Below are 21,131 nucleotides of genomic sequence, written 5' to 3' on the forward strand. Positions count from 1 at the left end.
TAAAGATCAGCACTGTATACAAAGCATTCAGAATACTTTTGTATCAATGAAAAATTATTCACATATAAAATGAAAAAGGAAAGAGAAAGCTTGCTCTGTGGTATTAAATACAAGTTGCAATAACGCTTATTAATTACTACACACTGCTGTCAATGAGTGACTAGTTCAAAAACTGGGCCTCTAATGTAAACACCTTAGAAAGTGAAATATTGTGACATATTGTATCAAAAGCGTTTTTTCTTTGGTCAGAAAAAAAAAACAAAAAAAGAAAAAGAACAGCCATTTGGTTACTGCACCTGCAGAGTCCTTGAGGAGTAAAACTGTTTACCCTACCCGGTCTTGTGTAATACCCTCTGCCAGCGAATGGCAGTCGTGTAAGCATTTGAGCTGTTGCTATACTACGAGAATGCAGCACAAGACAGTGTACAGGACCACTGCTGCATAAGCCCCACTGCTAGTGCCCTGTCTTATTGTCCTCACACTGTGAGCAGTAACACGTTTTTGCACCTTATCTAGACGATTTAAAAACAGCACATGCTACAAATGAAAGTTTTCACACGACTTTTGCTACAATTGAAAAAAAATTGAGGAATATCTTGAGCTACTTTGGTGGTTGGATAGTATACCATGGGTAAAAATATAGCACACATACATAAATATACATGGAACATGACAGCAACAATTCACCTGCAGTGTTCACCTACAAAAGGACGGGGATACGCCACACAGAAGCTACAATACACGGCCCTGGAGATCGTGCACATTATGCAACGAATTGCCAGCAGGAAGAGGGGACTCGGGGAACAGGACCTGATCCAACTAGTGCTGGCTCTGGTTGTGAGCCGCATTGCGCACTTGGCACCATATTTAAATGTCAGCCATGTGGAAGCGGAGGTATTCGACCGGGTGATATGCAAGGCATACGAGCAAGCGCTCAAGACTCCCACCCGGAACGGCTACTTTGCGCCTTGAGGAGACAGGGGTGTGCAACACACCTGGTAAGCCAGAAGGAAAGGCTACAACACACAACAGCGGGACACTGCTTCTTGAAACGTCTTGGATATTCCGTATGGAAGACCAGCGCACTAGCAAAAATCCCAACACAAATACACCTTTAATACTACTGGAAAAGTAAGCACTATGCCTCTGCCTCGGGCTGTCAAGTTTTGTGGATAACGATGCACTTAACCTGGTGTCTGGAATTATTCTGCTTATACCCAGATTTAAGTAACTGACTGCCCTGACTTTCTTGAAGCTTTACAATGCATACCTCTCCCATTTGCAACATATTCATCAATTCTCCCAAATGATTTTTCATAAATTGGCGCCATTACCCAACAGCCGCAAGTTGTTTTTCTTCAGGGGCTTTATAAAATGTTCAAGTTCGTCTACCAAATCAAATTTGTTCCAAGGTAAAACTGATCATTGATGACTTCTTTCCCAAAACACGCAAAACTTCTTCCCGCATGCAGACTTGAACATCTCCTTCCAAGATCTTAATTTCAGTCTCACATGATAATTTCTATAGACACAACACAAAATTTAGAGAAGGCCAGTGTTTGCATCCTTCCAAATCAGCTTAAGTGGTCTTTTACTCTGCATCTCACTGATTACACTCCAATATTCCTGCCTGAATTCCTGGCAATTATTCTGGAGACCCAGAAATTGGGGCCACATAAATCTGAAGTAATAGTGGTTGCAGATGTGCTTTCAGTCTGTGCACATTTAACTTGTAATAATCGCTCACACCTGCAGAGTATAATGTTCGACTAATGTCCAAGACAATTTGTCTGAAGTCCACTTTCTCTGGGTCCCCGGACCATAGCGGAATCTGTTTAAATGAATCAGCCGACTCGCTCGCATCATCATCGCTAAATGGCCTGGCCTTAAACGTTCTTCCCGATTTCTCGTTTATAAGAGGAGCTATATTTAAATGCCTTTCATTGTTGAATTGTAATGAATCATCCATAATTGCCACAGATGATTTACGACATCCAAAATTTCGGTGGAACATGAACACAAACAAATGCCTTTCTCGCCAATGCAAGGTGACGTTATCAAGCTTCCGCTGTATAGTTCCCTGCCTGAATTTTTACCTTCACAGACTTGCTTTATCCATAACTAACCTCTGCTCTTTTTGCAATGCACCAGAAATGTTGACCATCTCCTTCGTTCTTGACGCCGCTTCCCCTACATCTGCAGAATGTTCCTCATATTTCCAATTAGTAAACTGGTTTTATTTAGCACTGACAACACAACATATTGTTTTCTGGTGCCTGTCAATTAGGCAGGTTCGATTATTACTGCACTGCACAAGTTAACTGAAGCATCCAGAAGGGTACGCTGCCAGGGTAGCAACCGTGGGACATTAGTATTATTACTTTTGTTTTGTCAGTTTATTTAATTTTTTATTTCGTTTATGCATAGGTATTCTTAAATCTGTTACTAGGTGATTGCCAAAGGTGTCATTCTGAATGTTCACCTTTACCCCTTTTGGTAAGTTGCTGGGTGTACATTTCAATCCATCCAGTGTGCCCAATCCCCTTCATTGGTACGACCCATGTTTTGAGACAACAATAACATCAGTATCCTTAGGCGTTTCATGCAATTAACACGTCCATCTTTGTGAGGGTTAACATCTGTTATTAAAGATGAAAAGACACTCAAAATGCCCTCAAACCATTATGTTTACACCTAATATTATAGCGAAAAAACAAAAGACGGTTTCTGAAGCCGATAGGTCAACACATCTTACTTCGTTTTTTTTGGAAGAAACTATGCAGGAACAAATTTTTTTCTGCAGAATGCTCGATGAACTAAACAAATAATTGACATTTTCACAAGAATAATTTGGCCTTAACTTGGCCACAACTGAATATTTATGCTAATATATTAATGACACAGCAAGAATTAATGACTGCAAATTTTATTGTATATGCACTAGTCTTTTCTTCAAGTGCGAAGATTTCAATGAGCTTGTAGATGCAGCCTATACCATTTTAACTTTTATTTGGGGCACAGTAGACTAGTAGATAGTGCAAAATCGAAAGCTGTATTATTTGCACCTGTTGTGCCATAATTCATATATGCACCTCGGAGATCAAAAAGTTGAGGCTATGAAAGAAATGACATTATTTCACTAATTTACAATGAAGGCCTAAATAGGACAAACATGTTGACAATGCATACAAAACACAGCTAGGACATGCGGTATGCAATTTAGAATTCTGGCAGATGCTTCCATCGGAAATAAAGCTTTTACTTTATAATGCACTGTTCTTTCAGATAAACCTACTGCAAACTTGTGCGGGGGTGATACTTGTGAAGAAAATATTTCTTATTAGAGAAAAATATTGGTTCAACATAATGGAAACATACGACACCTATAAGATTGAACTGTGTTGGGAAGTTGAGTGTTTTGCCTGAAAGCTTCGAGCACTTGTCTTTCCTGCCTTGCAGGTTCCTGCTTTAATGCAATACATTACATGCAAAGCTTGCTAGCCAAAGTTTACTTTCTCAAGTTAAGCAAAAGTCCTGCTGGTTGCTACCTTTTTCCCGTACTACTCACAGGTTTGAGGGACCACTGCGCTTTCGCTTAAACAAGCGTACAATGTACTCATTTTTACCGACGAAAATTCAACCCTCGCAGTCAAGACGCGCTTGTTTGGGAATTTCAAGGTGTCACCCGTCTTCTCGTGCTTTTTAGGTACTGTGCGAGGAGGGCACTGGATTTAGACAAGTTTGTATAAATTATTTTTGATTAGAATCAGCATGTACAAAGCATTGCACATTGTGTTTTGCTAGCAAAGAAAATGTGGCAGGAGCCTTATCAAGCTAGCACAGCAGCACTTGCTGCTATCGTGGCATTTTTTTGCTGTTTTGTTAGAAAAATGCTGAATAAAGAATTAGAAAGCTGGCACACCCTTTCTAGCACACTTGATTGGCACTTCAGGCCAATACCTTCTCATATGGATTCACACAGGAACTGGCATTCAAGTAATCCTGCTTCTTCACTCTGCAGGCACTAATCAGTTGTAGCATGTTCGGTTACATTCAGCTCCTCCTCAAAACCGGCTGTGTGCATCATTTCACAATTGTTAGTCGCCATTTTTTATTTCTTGTAGCGAGTCGCTGTCAAGCGACTCATTTGTTGCGGCAGACTGAAATGGTGCTTTTTTAACATAGCGCTGCTTTGCGCATGGCTGCCCATCTTTCTTCTATAATATATATTGTTCGTAGCCGCTTAACTCTTCTTGCGATGATGGTTTGCAATAACCCCTGTAGACCACGCATTGATGAAGGACGTTGCCGAGCAACGCTGTGACCGTGCCGCACGATGTGGTTCGTATATGCAGGTCACCAAGATATTTCTCCGATCCGGCGGTCCGTGAACTCTTGCGCTCGGCTGCGCGTACCGACAAAACTGTTCCACCCAATCAAAGCCCCATCGCTCGTACTGCTCGATCCACACGTGTCGCGCACTGCCAAAACTCATCGAGCGATTGCGTCCGGTCAAATTATGCGCCGTTACTTTACGCACCGACCGATACGTTGACATGAGAAATCACTGCCTTCTAATACTAATCGCGTGGCGCGACATTACCGATTAACCCACCGTCCAGCTTGCCGATATACAAGGAAATGAGTGGCTGCTGTCCAACAGCCGGCAAGAACGCATTCTCAAAAGGCGCTTCGCGAAGAAGCCGCCTTCCGAGAAAAGATTACCTCAAGATTCCAACCAATGAATCTGCACCACAGCCGATGAAGCCCGATGCACAACTGTCAGAACGCGCGCGAGCAGAGCGAATATGCGTAACCAATGTCACGCGCCTCCCTAACACGAACGGCGGCACTCGCTTCTGTGCCACAAGCCGAGCGCGTTCACGAAAAGGTGGAAGAAAACCAAAATTGTCGCAGGGCGCAGTCACATGTGCGTTGTCAACGTTCCTACCAGCGTCGTCCCCATCTCCATTGTGCGGGCGCGCGGAGCTTTACGTGCTAGGCCTAATGTGCAGAGAAAAGCGATCGCGAGGATCGAATCAGTTAGTATGCAACTTAAAAACAGTGCCCGTGACGGCGACTGTCGTCGCCACACCGGTGCCGCTGCGCCCGTGATGTCACCGCCGCATGCCGTTTCAATTTGTGGCCGATACGAAACAATCACGCTCGTCCATGACCTAATGAAAAAAACGCTACCCGCTAGCACGCGGTTAAGCCTAACAAAAGCCTAGGCGCCACCGGATTGGCTTATGCCCAACACCGCCGTTTGCACGGGCAACCACGATTTGACGAGCCGGCTGGGCTCTCTAGTAAAGCGCGCGCCCATTGGCTGCTTACTTGTGCGCCTGCTGCTAGGCCTACTTCGTCCTTTTGTTTGGGGCTGGCAAACCCCCTTCGCGTGGAAAACGCGGTCGCGACGGCGGTGGCGAGCCGGCAACGACACTTTCCGAAAACACTACGGGCCGCGCACGGCACTGGCACGCGCTTCAGTCGGTGTGCAGCACTTGGACAGTGCCGGCATTTATCAAATTGCACCAAAAGTGATAGCAGAGACTCATAAAGAATGGCGGGAAAGGTTGGCAGCTTTTGAATTGGAGTCGTCGAGGAGCGCAGAAAAATGATTTCAAGCTTTAAAAACCGAGTTCGGAGTGATCGGCCAGAAAAAAAACGGCGGAAAACGTCGCGCAATGGATAAGAAAACGATTTACTTACCCATTTATCGCCTTGGTTTGGATTCTTATACGATAAATTCCCCTCGTATTACCATCAAAGCGTCGCCGCACTACATCTAATCTATTGTGTACACTCTCTCTACCAGACGTTTGCGTCACTACAGTAGCAGTGCCGCCGGTGGCGCTGCCTAGCGGCACATTTCCGAGTTCCCGCCGAGTGGCGTCGTAGGCACGGTCGCGCGGGCCGCAACTATCATCTTCTGGGCCGGAAACCCTGTTCTACCACCTGACGAAGGCGGCTTTGTTGAGTAGATGCTTCAAGATTGCGTGTGAATTGCCATGCGTTAAGTCAAACACATTTGTTTTTAGCGGCCTTGCGAGGTACGTTTATAGTCGAAAGAGTATATGTTTACGTACTAGGTTCCGTTTCTTTGACACGCACGATGTCTGCGAAGAGTCGTTTGTGGAGGGTTCAGCGATTCTGTAACGCTTGGGGGAAGGTTTATGCACTTTAAGCGTGGTTTTAAATTTAAGTGGTTGCGCTTGTGTACATCTTGCGCTTCTGGGATTAGTCGTTAGTTGGTTACGAGGTGTTGTATCTGCTGTCGTTTGCATTGCGCAGTATCGTTAAAGGATTTCGCTGCTCGACTGTTCGTTGCTATTCGAGTGACTCTCAGCTGTGTCGTGGTTGCTACTAGTGCGCCTGAACAGCGTTTGTCTTTGATATTTTCAGTGATATTTGCTGCCTCACAATATAACGCCCAAGAATGCGTTGTTCTGACGCCTCGTCAAAACTTTTTCATGAGTGCTAGTGGTCGGCGCGCCGTTTTTTCTGAAAGGCAAGGTCTGTTTGCTCTCACACCGGTTCTAGTCCATGTCCCGCTGCTGCTTTTTAGTGGCGTATGATACGAGCGTGTCCTCGAGGTAAGGGTACGAATGCGATTGGTAAGAAGCCATCGGTGAGAACTACGAGAGCCTTGACCGTGTTTACTTCGCGCTGTTTCATATTTCATCCAAGGGTGTCAAAGTTTCGGCCAAACTTAAGCTGGACTGAATGTGTGAGACGTTTCTAAAAAAGAAAAACCCTGCGATAATGTATGACGAGCGTGCGTACTACGTGTGGCACGCACTCGTCGGCATATTTGGTGCAGATGCGTCTTCAGAGCCCTATGCTTCTAGAACCCCTATGCTGCGAAATGAAAGGGCCATCAAAATGCGCCAGCGGCGCTCATGCCGATCGCGCCTTTCTCGCGGCCTTCGAAACAATCCGGCGGCTCTTCTGTGGAGCATCTCCGCTCGTGCCGCGTTAAAGATGCGTCGTATTTGCTTCCGTTTCCCTAGCTCCCGCCTACCGATGACTGCACATGTTATTGAAGAAGCATGCTTATTTAACTCAAAGGGGGCCATTCAGAAATGCTTTTGAAAAGTCGCAGAGAGAGGCATGCGATAAGCCTGGCATACAGGAAAGCAGGGTCGGTCTCGAATACTGCTCCCCCAGGAAAATCGGCGGTGTTATCTTGAAGGCAGGGCTCCGCGAGGCATGAGGAAATCTGTCGGATGCACCTTGCGATACGGCGATCGAAATATAATGCCTTCTTTTGATATCTTTTCCCTAAGCACTGCAAGTTTTTCAAAATACACAAATTTCAACTACCCAGACGTGTTGTGTTCTTGTTGAAAACTTAATGAACTTTTGCATAAGATTTCTGATTTCACAAGAGTCTTGCTCCCATTTCAGGGGATGTTTAAACAGTCTGACGACTCCAAGCCGCCCGAAGGCGGCAACGCCCAGCTTCGTCAGAGCACGTCCGGGAGTCCGTTTGCATTGACTGCTTCGGCCGCATTCTCGTCGGATGCCTCGACAGTAGTGAGTGGTGGCTCGGCAGCCTCGACCCAAAGTTCATTTGGGAATGCAAACAAGCTTAGCTTCGGTGCCAAGTGGGATTGCCCAGCAACCACAGCACCCATTTTCACCTTTGGAGGCTCTGCTGAAATGTCGTGCAGTGCAAGCCAGAGTGGGTTCAAAGCAGAACAAGGCCTCTACAGAATGGCAGAGCTTGGAACCAAGGCGGAACAGCCGTTCAAGCTGCCATTTTCGTCATCCGGGGCTGCTACCTTGTTTGGGAATGCTGCGCTCGGCTCGCCACCTCCTTCAAATGAGGCAACAATGTCGTCATTCAGTGGTGTCGCTACATCCCAGCCAGTCCTGTACGGCAACAGTGGAAACACACCAACTGGAAGCTCAGCTGTGTTTGGCCAGAGGAGCACATTTTCAAGCACCCAAGCTCCTCATAGCGCCACTGCAATTGAAGAGCCGAAAAAAATGGCCCAGTCAAACATTTTTGGAAACACAAAGGAGGTGTGTGGTGCTGGTCAGACGGGTGAGAATGCTGCCTTCTACTTAGCTTCCTCACAGCAGGTCAAGACTGGCATGTTTGCCAACTTGCAAAAACTGCCACCAGCCACGAGCTCTGTGCCACCTAGCGTGTTTGGGGTGCAGAAGCCGAGCGAGGTGACCTCTGGAACAGGAGGCATTTTTGGCAGGGAATCCGCCACTCTCGCAGTGCAGCCGACGGTCCGGCCTCTTTTTGACAACATTTTAGAAAAGGACAAGACCTCCGAGGATGCACACCAGCCTACCGAAAAGGTTGGCTGTGTGCAGCCATTGTGTCAGCAAAGGAGGCATGGTACCAAGGTGAGGCGCCACTGTCTCGTTTGTATAAGTCCTAACCAGGACTGATATATATATATATATACATATATAGAATCCTTCTCTACTTACCTAGCTTTGTGTAATTACCTGGGAAACCCACAACAATCACTGTTTAGTTATGACAAAATTATTTATATTCTCCGGACACCTTAAATCTGTTGCACTGTAAAGCAGGTTCATGGTCATAATACTTTAGGGCCCTGGTCATGTGAAATTAAGGAAAACTAATTAAAAAGAACTGCTCATTTTATTCATTCGAACACAACTGCCGGCATAACTGCTGTCAAAGTGAGCCTTTCTCTCCTGTCCCTTGCATCTCGCTGAAAAATTTATTTAGCACTATTTTATAAGCTTTCTCACCACGTGGTGTATCTCCTTACACTTTGCATTGCGTGGCCCATCGCATCACCACCTTTACTAAACTTGCATTGCTTGTGCAACATTTTCCCAGGCCTTAAATATCGCTGCAGTGGAAGTATGTTCTAAATGTTCTTTCAAACGATGATAATTCCTTCTTTTGCAATGCCTTAGACAACATTGCTTATCAGAGTACGGTTTCATTTGCTAATGCATGTTGCTATACTTTGCTAATAGTTTCGGTTCTTTCTTTGTACTCAGTATATTTATTCCTGGCTCAAGTTTTATGTTTTTCTACCGGTACTTGTAAAACTCTCTTTTACTTGTAATTGCTCTGATATGTGTATACCCACTCGCCTCATATTGTGAAAGTTGTTTGGAAAAGCTTGCACTATTGAAGGTGCACCTCTTGTTCTGCGTGTATTGGGACTTTTACGAGGCAGCTGCAAAACATTCGAGGCTACCCATACACTATAGGGCTCAGAATGGTACCAATTTTTTGAAGTGCACTTGGAGTGAAGGAAGCGTTGTTACATGTTAAGCACTATAAAAGGAAGAATGGGAACTTGACCTGTAACCAGTGTGCTGGTCTATTCACAGGGAATGCGCAGGTGTCACCGAAGCATTCAACAGTGCAATTGATGTCGCTTACTGAACCTAAGTAGTTTTGAGATGTGAACTCAAAATCACTTGAACTGTGTGGACTGTCAATGTTGCACTGTCGTGCTGCGAGAGAGCAGCTTTAGCCGCCTGGTTTCATTGCACACTGTGGTCCCACTGTGTCTTCATTGATCTTCCTGCAGGTGACTGCGACACCCGAGGAGATCAGCGTACTGACCACATTGCTGTGCAACCAGGTACCTGCGGAGCTCAACGACCGTGAAGTGCTGCTTGAGCACTTTGCCCAGTTTGGTCAGGTCGAGCGCATCACCTGCAACCTCAAACGCAAGTGTGCTACCATTCATTTCACCGACCACGTGAGTGAGAACCGCAGTGTCCAGCGGTGCACGCAACATTGTCAGTCCAATTTTACTGCGAAGAATTACTGGTGCTCCTACATAAATAAATGAAGAAGTCATTTTCTTTGCCATCTGCTTAAGGGCCAACTTCAACGAAATTGCCTAATTTTGTTATTATCAGCCATTAAATAGCACCTATGCAGACGACGTGTGTACCCAGCGGCAAAGCGGTAGCTATGCGGATGTGGCGAATATTGAAGAACTGTGCGCAACTGTTGATCTCTCAGTTGCGCCATGTTTCGCTTAGGCAGCCAGGCGCATAGCTCACTTGTCATTTGCGAGTTGACAAGCGTCTCTCACTCGGCACGTTCTCCATGTTGCGCTCGATTTGAGCTGTTGCAAGAATACCGATACGCTGCATGACCGTTGGGTGCTCGAATACGTACTCGAGTACGAGCGATGGCTGTGCAGTACACAACGCTGAGTAGAGGAAAGCTGCACAACCTACATTTCAACAGCACAGCCACTTACCCATCAAAGTCTGCTTCGCAAATGCTTTCTCGGGATGACTATAAGTACTACAGTCAAATCACGATATTGTCACGTGGTAGTGACATACAAAGAACACAGTAGCAATACTGTGAAAGACAAAACTAACTTTTATTGCGCGAACCTGTGCCCACAAAAACAGGCTACACTTAAAGAACGTCGAACACAGTCGGCGATTGTCAAAATCTGATCAGCGGGTCAAGCACGTCGGCTTTTATACATCAGTCGCTGACATAGAGTTTCATATTAGTATAACTAGAGGGAAATCTGGTGCTGCAATCGTTCAACCATTATGGGAATGATTGAAAGTACAGGCTACGGATTGGCATTATCTTGACTGGCAAACTAGTCTACAAGTTTTTTTTTTGGCAGTTTTGGTTTCGCTTCAAGCGCAATTTCTATAACCTGCAGTGGGGCAGTGCAACGCAAAGCTCTCTGCCTTTGTTCTGTTGCTCGAAGTGGCGATAGCGTGCTGGGCCAGCGGCTGGGACGATGTTTGTGTCGAAGCCGTGACAAGAAAGCAATGGCATCATGAACGTTGAAAGACCGTGTTTTTACCGTTTGGACCATGGTTTGTTAGGTGTTCTAGGTTAGCGCTGTAGCGTTACATGCTTTATGAAACTTCAGAATAGGAAAAAGAAGGCACTACTGATACAAGGCATAGACAGTTGTACTTCTAGTGGCTTGACAATCAAATTTTATAGAGGGCTTCATTATGCATAGCTCGTTTATTTGCTCATTGAAATGCATGTTTTAGGACTTTGAGAGCACAAACGTGGTAGGAAAGGTTGCTGCTTCCTGGCTGTAGTCTAGTCTCACAAGATGGGTAAGTGCAAAGGCACGCCGTAACGCTTCAGTAGCGGTACGTCAACATAAAAGAAAATGAAGCATACTCATAGGAGGCCTCAAGCATCCCTGCTAGCAGTGCAGCAGATCTGCTTAAAAGTACTTGAAGATGTTCAGCAATTGTGAAAGCCGAGGCAGCCTTTCAAAAGAACCAGAGAGTTCGCAAGTGCGTGTAGTCTGTCAGAAAAGTCTCATGTTCGCGGCAAGCAGGCGTCGTAGCAGACGACACTTGTAGCATTCCTCTCAAGGGCGCAACACTTTCTCACAACACAGCAATTTTATTTCAATAAATGCTTGATGAGTATTTTTATATAAGTACGTGCACGGTTGTTATTGCAGTTGTAAAAATAAATAAATATTCTTTGGCGTTTAATCGGGAACATAATCGCACAAGAATGCATACCCTGGTGTGTGCTGGTGTAAACCATAGCAAAACGTGCTTCAATCTCCAAGTCATACAAAGGTTATTTAACGTGTTGGGCATTATATAAGACACTGCAGAAATAAAATTAGATTTTATGCGATAATATTTGAGTATAGCTTTGTTTACTGCGCCGCAAGCAAATGCCGCTAGTCTAAAGATTGATGTCAATTCGAAGCCTGTACTTCCCATCATTCCCATGTAGGTTGAGGCAATGCTCTGGAGAAGCTCCATAGACACTAGTGCCACATTTCCCTCTAGGGTGTTTATTTAGAAACTCTATGGTCGTCGAATGTTTCAGAGTAGTCACTGGGACCTGCGTGTCTTTCGCAAAGTTCTACATTATTCACGTCGCACATACATGCAATCAGATTACACAAGGTTCGGTCACAGACAGCGGATGGAACTATCGATAACATTACAGAAACTTCCTATACATGCAGGTGCGTCCTGCGCTGTGCGATAACATTTGTTATGCGGTGAAACGTGGTCGCCCGGTAAAGATAAAGAAGTACATGTTTCATTATAATGAATCATGCTTGACCGCGGAAAATTGTTCGTTATTCTGGAATGTTGTTTTCGGGAAAGGCCCAAAATTAACCATTCCACCCATCAACCCATCAGTTCGTACTATCAATGAAAATGTCGCTGTTCGGTCAGGGCCTGCGCTGTTGCTATTTTCCGTAGATTCCGCTGCCATGCACTGTGTAGCAAGCGCACAAAGCTGGGAAAACTACTGCCATAAAGGAAGCCCCATGCCGCTTTCAAAGCGTGGTTCTTGCCTTTCGTTTGTTTTTCACATTCTTGCCGTGGACAGCGCCACTGTCTCGCTCCTCCTGAACTATTCCAAAGCGCACGTAAACGACACCGTCCGGAAAGTGCCAAGTGCGACCCTGTTGCATTCCCGCGAGTACAGAGGTACATTTCTCCGCGCGCGTAGCTAGTATGGCTGCAGAATGAAGCGCAAAAGAAAGAGTAATGTGTAGAAAGAAGGAAGAGACGTGGCTCTGTTGCTGGGTTATGCTTGCCTGGGTGGACCATGCGCTCGCAAATCCCTATGCGTTGTCACCTCCGGAATAAATTTAAGAAATCCTCTCCCGCTTTTCTTTTTTTTGAGAGTCATGTCAGGTTTCCCAAACCTGTGCGCTGCAGCGGCCGCTTTATCTGCCTTGTCATCTGCTAGCCAACTGTTTTGACTGCCATGAAATAAATGCAGAAATCGAAGAATCCGTACATTTTGGAATATTAGCTGAGGCGTTAACATGACATGGAAATTGAATAAGGATGCTTATTCTGGAAAGTTCACTATCCTGAAGTTCGCAGTACTGAATTTTTTTTTGCATTGATACCATAAGAAGTCGGCAGGGGATTTCTGAAAAGCTAGTTGATGTAATGTGCATAGTGTGGGATTCTTCTCCGTGCTCTTGGGACAAAGGAACGACAACACAGTAGTGCAAACAATCACAAGGGCATTTATTGCACCTTTCATAGATCAATGCAAGCTAGCTGAGTTGCTATCCACAAAACATGCCGATGGGCGCGCGACAAATCTAGAAGTCCGACTCACCGCGACCGGATAGCGAGCGAATATGTTCGCCCCATGCTGGATCCCAACGCCTGGTCGTTCGCGTGTACGGTCACGCGAACGGTGGCGCGTTCCAAGGCGGCCACGCGAGACGGTCTCGCAGAAGCATGGGTCGGCGCACGCGCGGCACGGCACGTCCGTACTACTTGCTGTCTCGAACCCCAGACAGAGGAAGCGCCTTCCGTTCTTGCACCCAAGTAACCCCGCTGGTAGCAGCTCAACACTCGCGCCATCTCTCGCGCTGCGCTTCAACCACATCGACCGCCGCGGGCGTCATGCAGGCCACAAGGCGAAGCGGGATTGCAGGAGATGGGGGAAAAGAAGATATCTGGGGACGCGCGAGAGTCGTGCATCCCCACAATAGTAATGAGATTTCGCTGTATATGCCGCGATGGCACATGAAAACCAAAGGTAAGTTACATTCAAGGGTAATCTTTTTCCGTAGTGCACATCATTGAGAGGTAACGTGCGTCTCTACATTGGACTTGTCAAAGCAGACAGAATGAAATCCTTTCTGGCACAGCACCAGAAACAAGCAGGAAATGCATGCTGCATTTTTCACGAAGGAGAATGCGGCGCAGCTGCAATGGTGTAGATGCAGTCGTGTTGTGACCGGGGGTCCGAACATTTGTGGTATCCATTCAGCGTGGAGGAGTAAGAGAACGTGGGGCTGGGACCGGTATCCAAGATTAAACACAAATGTTTATGCTACATTATGTACAAGAGTTTTGCAAGAAGTACAGAAAAATAAGAAGTTCATGGTCAAGTTCCAGCTGCCGATCTCTCCAAGCATCCGTCTCTATTTTTGACCCCGGCGTTGTCATTGTCCAGCCACCTTCCACTCATCCGGCGATAGGAGACGAGCGATGTCGTGTCCCACCAATCCGGAGGGTGGTAGACCTGTCCATCTGAAGAGAGCTATGCACATCACTGTGCAACGAACAGAGCTCAGTGATGTGCTCCGGCTTGGACTCGGCAATTTGGGTTGGTGACAGGTGATGTGAAGGAATGTCCCCTCCTGAAAGGGCCACTCCCGGTGGCCCTTTCATCGCATGACTCGCTGGTGGCCATTAATCATCCCAGTTGAGGATGGCTTTGACGAGGCATCAGCCTGTTTGCCATTATCGTGTTATCTGTGCCCGACTGTGGTCGTTGTGTAAATGGCCGATCACAACAGCGGCAAGCGACGCAGGAATGCACTGCTGCCAGAGGGAAATGGGCGAGGCTTTATCACGACCGGCCATAACTCTGTGGCTAGCAGAGGTGTGGGACCTGTTCACTGATATGCCAGAACGGAATACAAGCAAGGAAAGCACACAGCACGGGCGCTTGTTCTCCACATTGTTTACTGCACGTCACTTCCACTGGGCAATAATGGTGGTGTTTCTTTCTTAGTTTTGGTATGAAAAACACTGGTTTTTGCGAGCCCTTTGTAATGCATTGATCTCTATTTCAAGCATAAGATTTGGCACAGAGGCTGCTGCATGTCTAAATTATGTGAAACGGCGATTTTTACATTGTTCAAAAATTTCGTTGCAGTTGGCCTTTAACCAATGCTTGTTGCATACAAAAAGAAAAGTTCCAGTCAGCAGGTTTTGTATCTTAGCCTTCAGTTCTTTAATATATTTCTGTATAATGAGGCACCAAGTTTCTAAATCTGAATCTGTAATAAATAATATCGCAAATCTGCAAATTGGGACATTTAAAGTAGACAAAAGGTGAGCTATCATGCGGTGCTCTGCGATATAACTAATTATGTTGTTTCGTAGGAAGACTCAAACGAAAAGCTATATACAAGTGTATTTACCAGGACATACACCGCACTTGGCCAAGAGGCAACAGCTCGCGCTAGCCTCTAATCGTCGTCGTCGTCTTCACACTGCTCGTCTCTTCGTCAACGCAAATAATGTTTCGTAGCAATGTTAAGAGAGGGAGAAACATTTTTAGTAATAAAGACAAAATTATATAAAGCACAACTTGCATGTGCAGTGTGTAACAGTTTTATGTAAGCTAAAAAGGGAGTTTTCAGAATTGTGCTATCTGTTTTTGGGTGCGGAAAGAGCTGTAAACTTCGTGCTTTTTTCTAACTTTGTTGAAGCAGCTTCCAAATATAAACATAATACTTAATATATACAGAAAAACTGGTTGCCATGCTTTTCTTGATTTTTCAGGTTGCCCTAGACTGTAATTATGCTGTGAAGGCTCAATTCCGTTAAAGTGCCACAAATAATTATATCACTTGTTAATTGACCAGTTCAAACGCGGCGAGTTCTTGTCACTGTAGCTGGTGGCCACGTGGTATCACAAACAAAACAGACCTGGTTTCGCCACCAGCTGCTCAGCAGACCTTCAACTATGAAATGCGGGGAACCCTTATGTTGTCAAGTGGATCATCGACAGTGCAGTCATACTGTATGGTTCATCGTGAACAAGGGATATATCTGAAAATGCCAAACTGTGTTTTATTCATTGGTCAGTAACCTGTGTACAACTAATGTTTTTGCCTTAACAGGCGATGTTCTGTCAGTCTTGATAACTATATCCATACTGCACACATCGGAGGTGTGTTGTACCACAGAACATCAAGATTTGGTGGTGGTGCTCGACTTTTGCCCTTTGTGTAGCAGATAGATTCCAGAGCTTCCTAGAGAATATTTGTGCCCCAGTGACATGTATTGCATGTGGTGGTGCAACAAACTTTTTGGATGTGTTGCTGCATGAGTGTGTGCAGAGCTGGAGCTCTCTTGTGCCTTTCAGCATTCCGCCGAGTTGGCAAAGAAAAGAGGGACCATCATCTCCAAGCAGTTTCCCCCCGTGGAAATCTTCTGGTGCTCAAAGAGGCGACCTTCTGGTAACAACTGTTTGTCACTCTTAGCAATAGTACTACAGTAAACGACTGATTTTTCGGATGTGCCCAATAATTTGAATGTCTTTGGGGCACTGCCACAAACCCGTTAGAGCCAATGCATAAGGATGTCTGAAATTTCGAACACGGAAACACTTTGTCGTCCGTTTTTCCTGCCTTTTTGTCTTGAATGCAGGTTCAAAATGGCATAATTGAAGCCACCACCGCCGCCATTTTGTTTATGTTGCCTCCTCAAACAGGTGCTCTTGCACACCAATCTGCTAGCAGAGTGTCTTAGTTTGGTGTTCTTATGCTCCGCTCAGCAGCTGAGCAGAGCGGAGGTGCAGATGCGTATGCTCCTTCTGTTTAGCAGCAAGCAGAGCGAGACACATGGTCTGCTTACAAGCTGCCCGAGCGGAGCGTCGCTGCTGTCTTTCTCTAGCAAGGGTGGTCGATGCATGCACCCTCTCTTGTGCGTGCATCGAGGCACCTCGCTCTATCCAAGATGGCTGCCTCCAGTGACATGTTCTCGACATTGCCATGCACTTGAACCATGCCTTTATATTTGTCTGCACAGCGTGAGTCACGAAAGAGATTTGGCATAGGCGAAGTTTGCTAAAAGAAGTTGCCAGGGCTGACCCACTTGAAAACCCCGCAGCGTGGTAGGATGTGGTGCGCTCTGTGCAGCGCATTGGAGTCGGAAAGGATTGGATGCAGAATGCAAGCTCGCCGGCTATCATGTGGTGTTCCCCAACATGGTGCTTTGTTTTTCACTGATAAAATGGACCGGTAACGCAATACAAGCGCACTAGGGGCATAGCCGGGGGAGGGGGGGCTTATGGTTTCTTATTTTTTTTTTTTGCCCATGCACCACCTACCAAAACAACCCCTGGCACCGGAAATAATTCTGGGTTTTGTCTAGAATGGGGGGGGGGGGATATTTTTCACGCTTGAAAAGACATCTCACCACGTACATCGCAAAGTCTGGCTAGATTTTGCAGCAACGCCCACGCACCCGGAGTCGCATAATGCAAGGAGCCCCAATTGAGCGCAAAGTTTCAAGGGGGTATTTATGGTGAGTGGGCTGGTTGCGGCATCTTGCGGTGGCCGTGGAATTTACGGAGTGCATAGATTTCAATTCTGTAACTTTATGGGTATAAAGTTCTCATAAAATTTTGGTGCGGAAGGTGCATTGGGACATTTCTAAAGTCATGCTTTAGATTTTCAATTCCGGAATTTTGTGGGTTTAATATTGTTATAAACATTTGGCACCAAAGGTCGAGCGACTTTTCTAAAGTCGTACAAGACGAGCCAAATAGCCAACGACAAGCGAACGAGACAAGTCTAGCCTAACATATGAGACAAGCCAAATCGACACACCATCAGACATGTTGACAAAGCACGCAGTGAGGTCCGATGAGCCGAAGCGTTGTGGTGGTTAATTTGTGCTGTCATGTCACAAAGAAATATCAACATTTTTTTCAACTGCACCAAAGCATCCATTTCAGAACACTAAAGCCAACAAAGGTAACTACGTTCATGCTTATTTTTCTACTTTGACTTTTATTCGCGAGGGCACATTGAGCCTTTTCAATTTTCTTGTTCTTGCTACCCACGGGCTGCCAGAGCCAGCTAGAGCGCATACATTTTTATCGTGCTGCCCCGACCACCTTGCGGTGCACTTCGGTGCACGTTCGTTTTTCTCTGGGCAAGTGCATTTTCGCCTTGCAGAGTTTTGAATGCCTTCTGGCTAGCATACGAGAAAAGGAAACAAGGCATGGTCGCTCGCCACCATCACTGCGGGGACTCGACGGATTGCAACACGTTCGCTTGAGCGCAACCTTTCTGGAAAGTCTTGCCTCGCCGGTGTAGGAAACTGAGCACTGCGAACCAAGCGTCTCACTTTTTCTTCGCTATTTCTTCGCTAGGTGTCCAAAGTAGGCAGTCGATTATGGCTAACATGTTTTCCTTTAGTTCTTCTTTTTTTTTTTTTTTGCATTTCGGTGCCCCCATCACACAAAAGAAAAAAAAGACAGTGTTGCAGCGCAGCGAATTGTTGCATGGTGAAAGCTCGACTTTGTTACTTCTTTTGCAGAATTAATAGGTAATGGGACGCTTCAGTTGCCGGATACTCTTATTATATTATTGTGATAGCAATTATACACACACTACAGTCAACGACTGAATTTTCGGACGCCCAAATTTTCGGACATGCCTGATATTTCGGACGTCTTCGCGGCACCGCCACGAGCCCCATAGAATCAATGTATAAGGACATCTGAAGTTTCGGACGCTCGAACCTCCCGCCGTACGATTTTCCGGACTTTTTGACGCGACGGAAGGTCCTTTGGCTCCTCGCGCAGCGCCCTTGCGAAGGAAATCGACTTGCAGCTGAAGCATATCACCGCTTTGAGCCGCAACTAGCCGAATCTAGCCGTCACACACCGATTTGGTCTGGCCACGGTGGCTATGTTCATCGCCGCACTTCCGCCTCCGGCGGAGTTTCCGGAGCGGCGCCATTTCGTTTGTTTGCGCCGGCCGCGTTTTGGCTAGCATGGTGTGTGGTTGTGCTGTAAGGTTTGTTCGATTCAGAAAAAGGTGCACGGCACCTCAAACGAAAAAGTGCAGGGGGTGCCGGGATGCACCCACCCGCTGCAAGGTTCAAGGGTGCAGTGCACCGCGGCGGCACCTTGCATTGCACCCCGTTCAATCGAGCACAGGGGTGCAGGGTGCACTGCTGCACCTCGGGGAATCGAGGGTCTCTGTGCAGTGCACCGTGAATAGGTGCAGAAGGTGCAGAGAAACTTGGCTGAATCGAATAGACCTGTAGTGTCAAGTGTGTTCTGCGATGCTAAGCCTATAGGTGCTTTGACGCTCGTCAGCGAACTCCACTGTTCGCAACTTCAGGATATCGCTAGCCTCCGATGGCCCCTACTTCGTCTTCGTCGTCCTCGCCGATGGCATCGAAGTGCGGAAAACAGTACCGTCGGTTAACGATGGAGAAGAAAGCCGCCGTTATTAAGCAAGTTGTGAGCGGCCGATCGCAGGCTGACGTGAGCAAGGAGTTCGGCATCGGCTCCGCTCTGCTGGGGTTTCCATACCTGCGAAAATAACTTTTGAACAGTTTTGACGCTGACAACGTGCTCGACTTCTGCGCAGAACTGACTGATGAGGAAATAGTCCGTCAGGTTGGGGTGGATTCAGAAGACTCCGATGTTGAAAATGAGGAGCCAATGCCTGCGCTGCCTACAAGCGCCGAGTTGATGCGAGCACTGTTGACTTTTTCATCGGTGTACAGTGCTGAGATGACCCTTGCTCAGATCGAGGCGAATATGATGGCATGCAACCGGAACGCCGTCCAAACAGCAATCAAGAAGTTCTTCAAGCCACTGCAGCAATAACACCGGCTGCCCGACGATGCACATGTTCATAATAAACCGGCAGTCGGCTACAGTTTTTGAACGCCTCTTTTTATAGCCACTTCACTGATGCTTTGGCAGGGTTTCGGAAGCCTGGTACTTCGCCCTTTACCTCTAGATCCGAGAAAAAAAGAAAAAAAAAGTGCTTTTTTTGCATGCATTCATTTTTTCGGACTGCCCGAATTTTCGGACGTTTTCACGTTCCCTAGAGGGTCCGAAAAATCGGTCGTTGACTGTACAGGCACATTCCTGCTATCGTCGTCACCCTGATGTTCCGTGTAAAGTCCTATGCGATAACATTGTGACCGCGCGCCGCATGCTGTATGGCCGAGCGAAAGCATAGGAGGGGGGCATGGGTTTGCAGACGATGGTGGCTCAGCCTTGTTTGTTCAAGGGAGAAAAGCGGGGAGGAAGCCTTCCTTCGCGTGTGATACGTCAGGGGGAGTGGAGGGAGTCGGGCGGGCCTTAGAATTCTGTCTGTGAATCTGTGATTGCGCAACATGTTTGTTTTCCTTGTTTGACGCATTATATACCGGGACTTTTCTTAGATACATAGACTTATTCGAGAGTTATACATATAATATTTAAATATCTTATTCCGAGGTTTTGTGTATACATGCAGTGAACTCCTTTTCCAGAGACACTTTTTTGCCCTATATCAGGCTGTATCTCCGCATTTGTATATTCCATTGTATCTTCGCATCTTTAATGTGCGAGGGCGAGTCAAATGAAAGTCAGCCAACCAACCTCGTGCAATAATGGTTCGGTTCATTATCTGCAAGGCATGCGCATAGCACACAGGCATCTCTCATTTGCTAGAGTGACGCTCAGGTGTGAGGATAAATGTTCTTTAATGCACTCACGCACTGGGTTGAACATGGTTGCGTGACATAATGGACGCTCCAAAAGTTGAACAGCTTGGTGTCATGAGTTTTTTGACAGCTGAAGGTGTTTCCCAAAAAGAAATTAGTTGCCGTGTGGCTGCCATACGTTGAACATTGCATTTCATTGGCCACTGGGAAGCGTTGGCGGAAACGGTTCAAAGAAGGATGTGAAAGTTCCAATGATGATCCAAGACCAAAGCCGCTGTGGAATCACCCCCAACGTATTGCAAACGTTGATGAGCTGATTAGACAAGAACGGAGGATAAGCATAGATGAACTGGCAGAGCGTGCGAACATCAGACACTGTTTGGTTCACACCATAATTCATGTTTCCCAAAAAGAAATTAATCGCCATATGGCTGCTGTATATGTTGAACATTGCATTTCATTGGCCACTGTGAAGTGTTGGAGAAAACGGTTAAAACATTGTGAAGACGATCCAACACTGCCAAAACCACCGTGCAATCACCCTATCACAATTAAAAAGGCTGATTAGTCAAGAACGGAGGATAAGCATCGATGAATTGGCAGGGCGTGTGAACATCAGTCCCGGTTTCGGTCACACCATAATTCATGAACACCTTGGTTATTGGCTCTTGTGTGCGCAATGGATGCCCAAGAGTTTGAGAAACCGCCAGAAAACGGAGAAGTCCGGTGCTGCCTTGACTCATCTGATCCAGTATCACAATGAGGGCGATGATTTCTTGTTTGCAATTGTGACCGGGAACGAATCATGGTGCCACTACTACGAGCCTGAAACACGATGGCACTGCCTACAGTGGAAACATTCGAATTGACCACCCCCAAAGAAAGCAAAGGCCGTCATTTCTGCCGGAAAGGTGTTGTTGACTTTTCTTTTTCAATAGTCATGGGCCATGTTG

The 21,131-nt window shown here is 46.3% G+C and overlaps 2 protein-coding genes across 6 annotated transcripts in view; one reads left to right on the forward strand and one right to left on the reverse strand.

The window, feature by feature from the left end:
• Nucleotides 1-5,804, reverse strand: part of LOC142584627 (uncharacterized) — a 105,343-nt gene extending 99,539 nt beyond the window's left edge. For 2 of the 4 annotated variants that reach the window (XM_075694775.1, XM_075694774.1), the window contains exon 1: nucleotides 5,713-5,799. Coding sequence is in view for 2 of the 4 variants with exons in the window: in XM_075694777.1 (XP_075550892.1) it covers nucleotides 5,713-5,716 (4 nt within the window). In the remaining 2 variants the exon portion in view is untranslated. Of the gene's footprint in view, nucleotides 1-5,712 lie in introns of all 4 variants that reach the window. The other 2 variants (XM_075694777.1, XM_075694776.1) reach the window with 2 other exon arrangements.
• Nucleotides 5,805-5,893: 89 nt separating this feature from the next.
• The window catches only part of LOC142584628 (germinal-center associated nuclear protein-like), a 559,187-nt gene continuing 543,949 nt past the window's right edge, over nucleotides 5,894-21,131 (forward strand). For both annotated transcript variants that reach the window (XM_075694780.1, XM_075694781.1), the window contains exons 1-4: nucleotides 5,894-6,053; nucleotides 7,411-8,367; nucleotides 9,546-9,719; nucleotides 15,860-15,953. In XM_075694780.1, coding sequence (XP_075550895.1) covers nucleotides 7,414-8,367; nucleotides 9,546-9,719; nucleotides 15,860-15,953 — 1,222 coding nt within the window. In that variant the 5' untranslated portion in view covers nucleotides 5,894-6,053; nucleotides 7,411-7,413. The remainder of the gene's footprint in view (nucleotides 6,054-7,410; nucleotides 8,368-9,545; nucleotides 9,720-15,859; nucleotides 15,954-21,131) is intronic.

The sequence above is a fragment of the Dermacentor variabilis genome, chromosome 6 (assembly GCF_050947875.1).
Source record: "Dermacentor variabilis isolate Ectoservices chromosome 6, ASM5094787v1, whole genome shotgun sequence".
NCBI classification, from domain to species: domain Eukaryota; kingdom Metazoa; phylum Arthropoda; class Arachnida; order Ixodida; family Ixodidae; genus Dermacentor; species Dermacentor variabilis.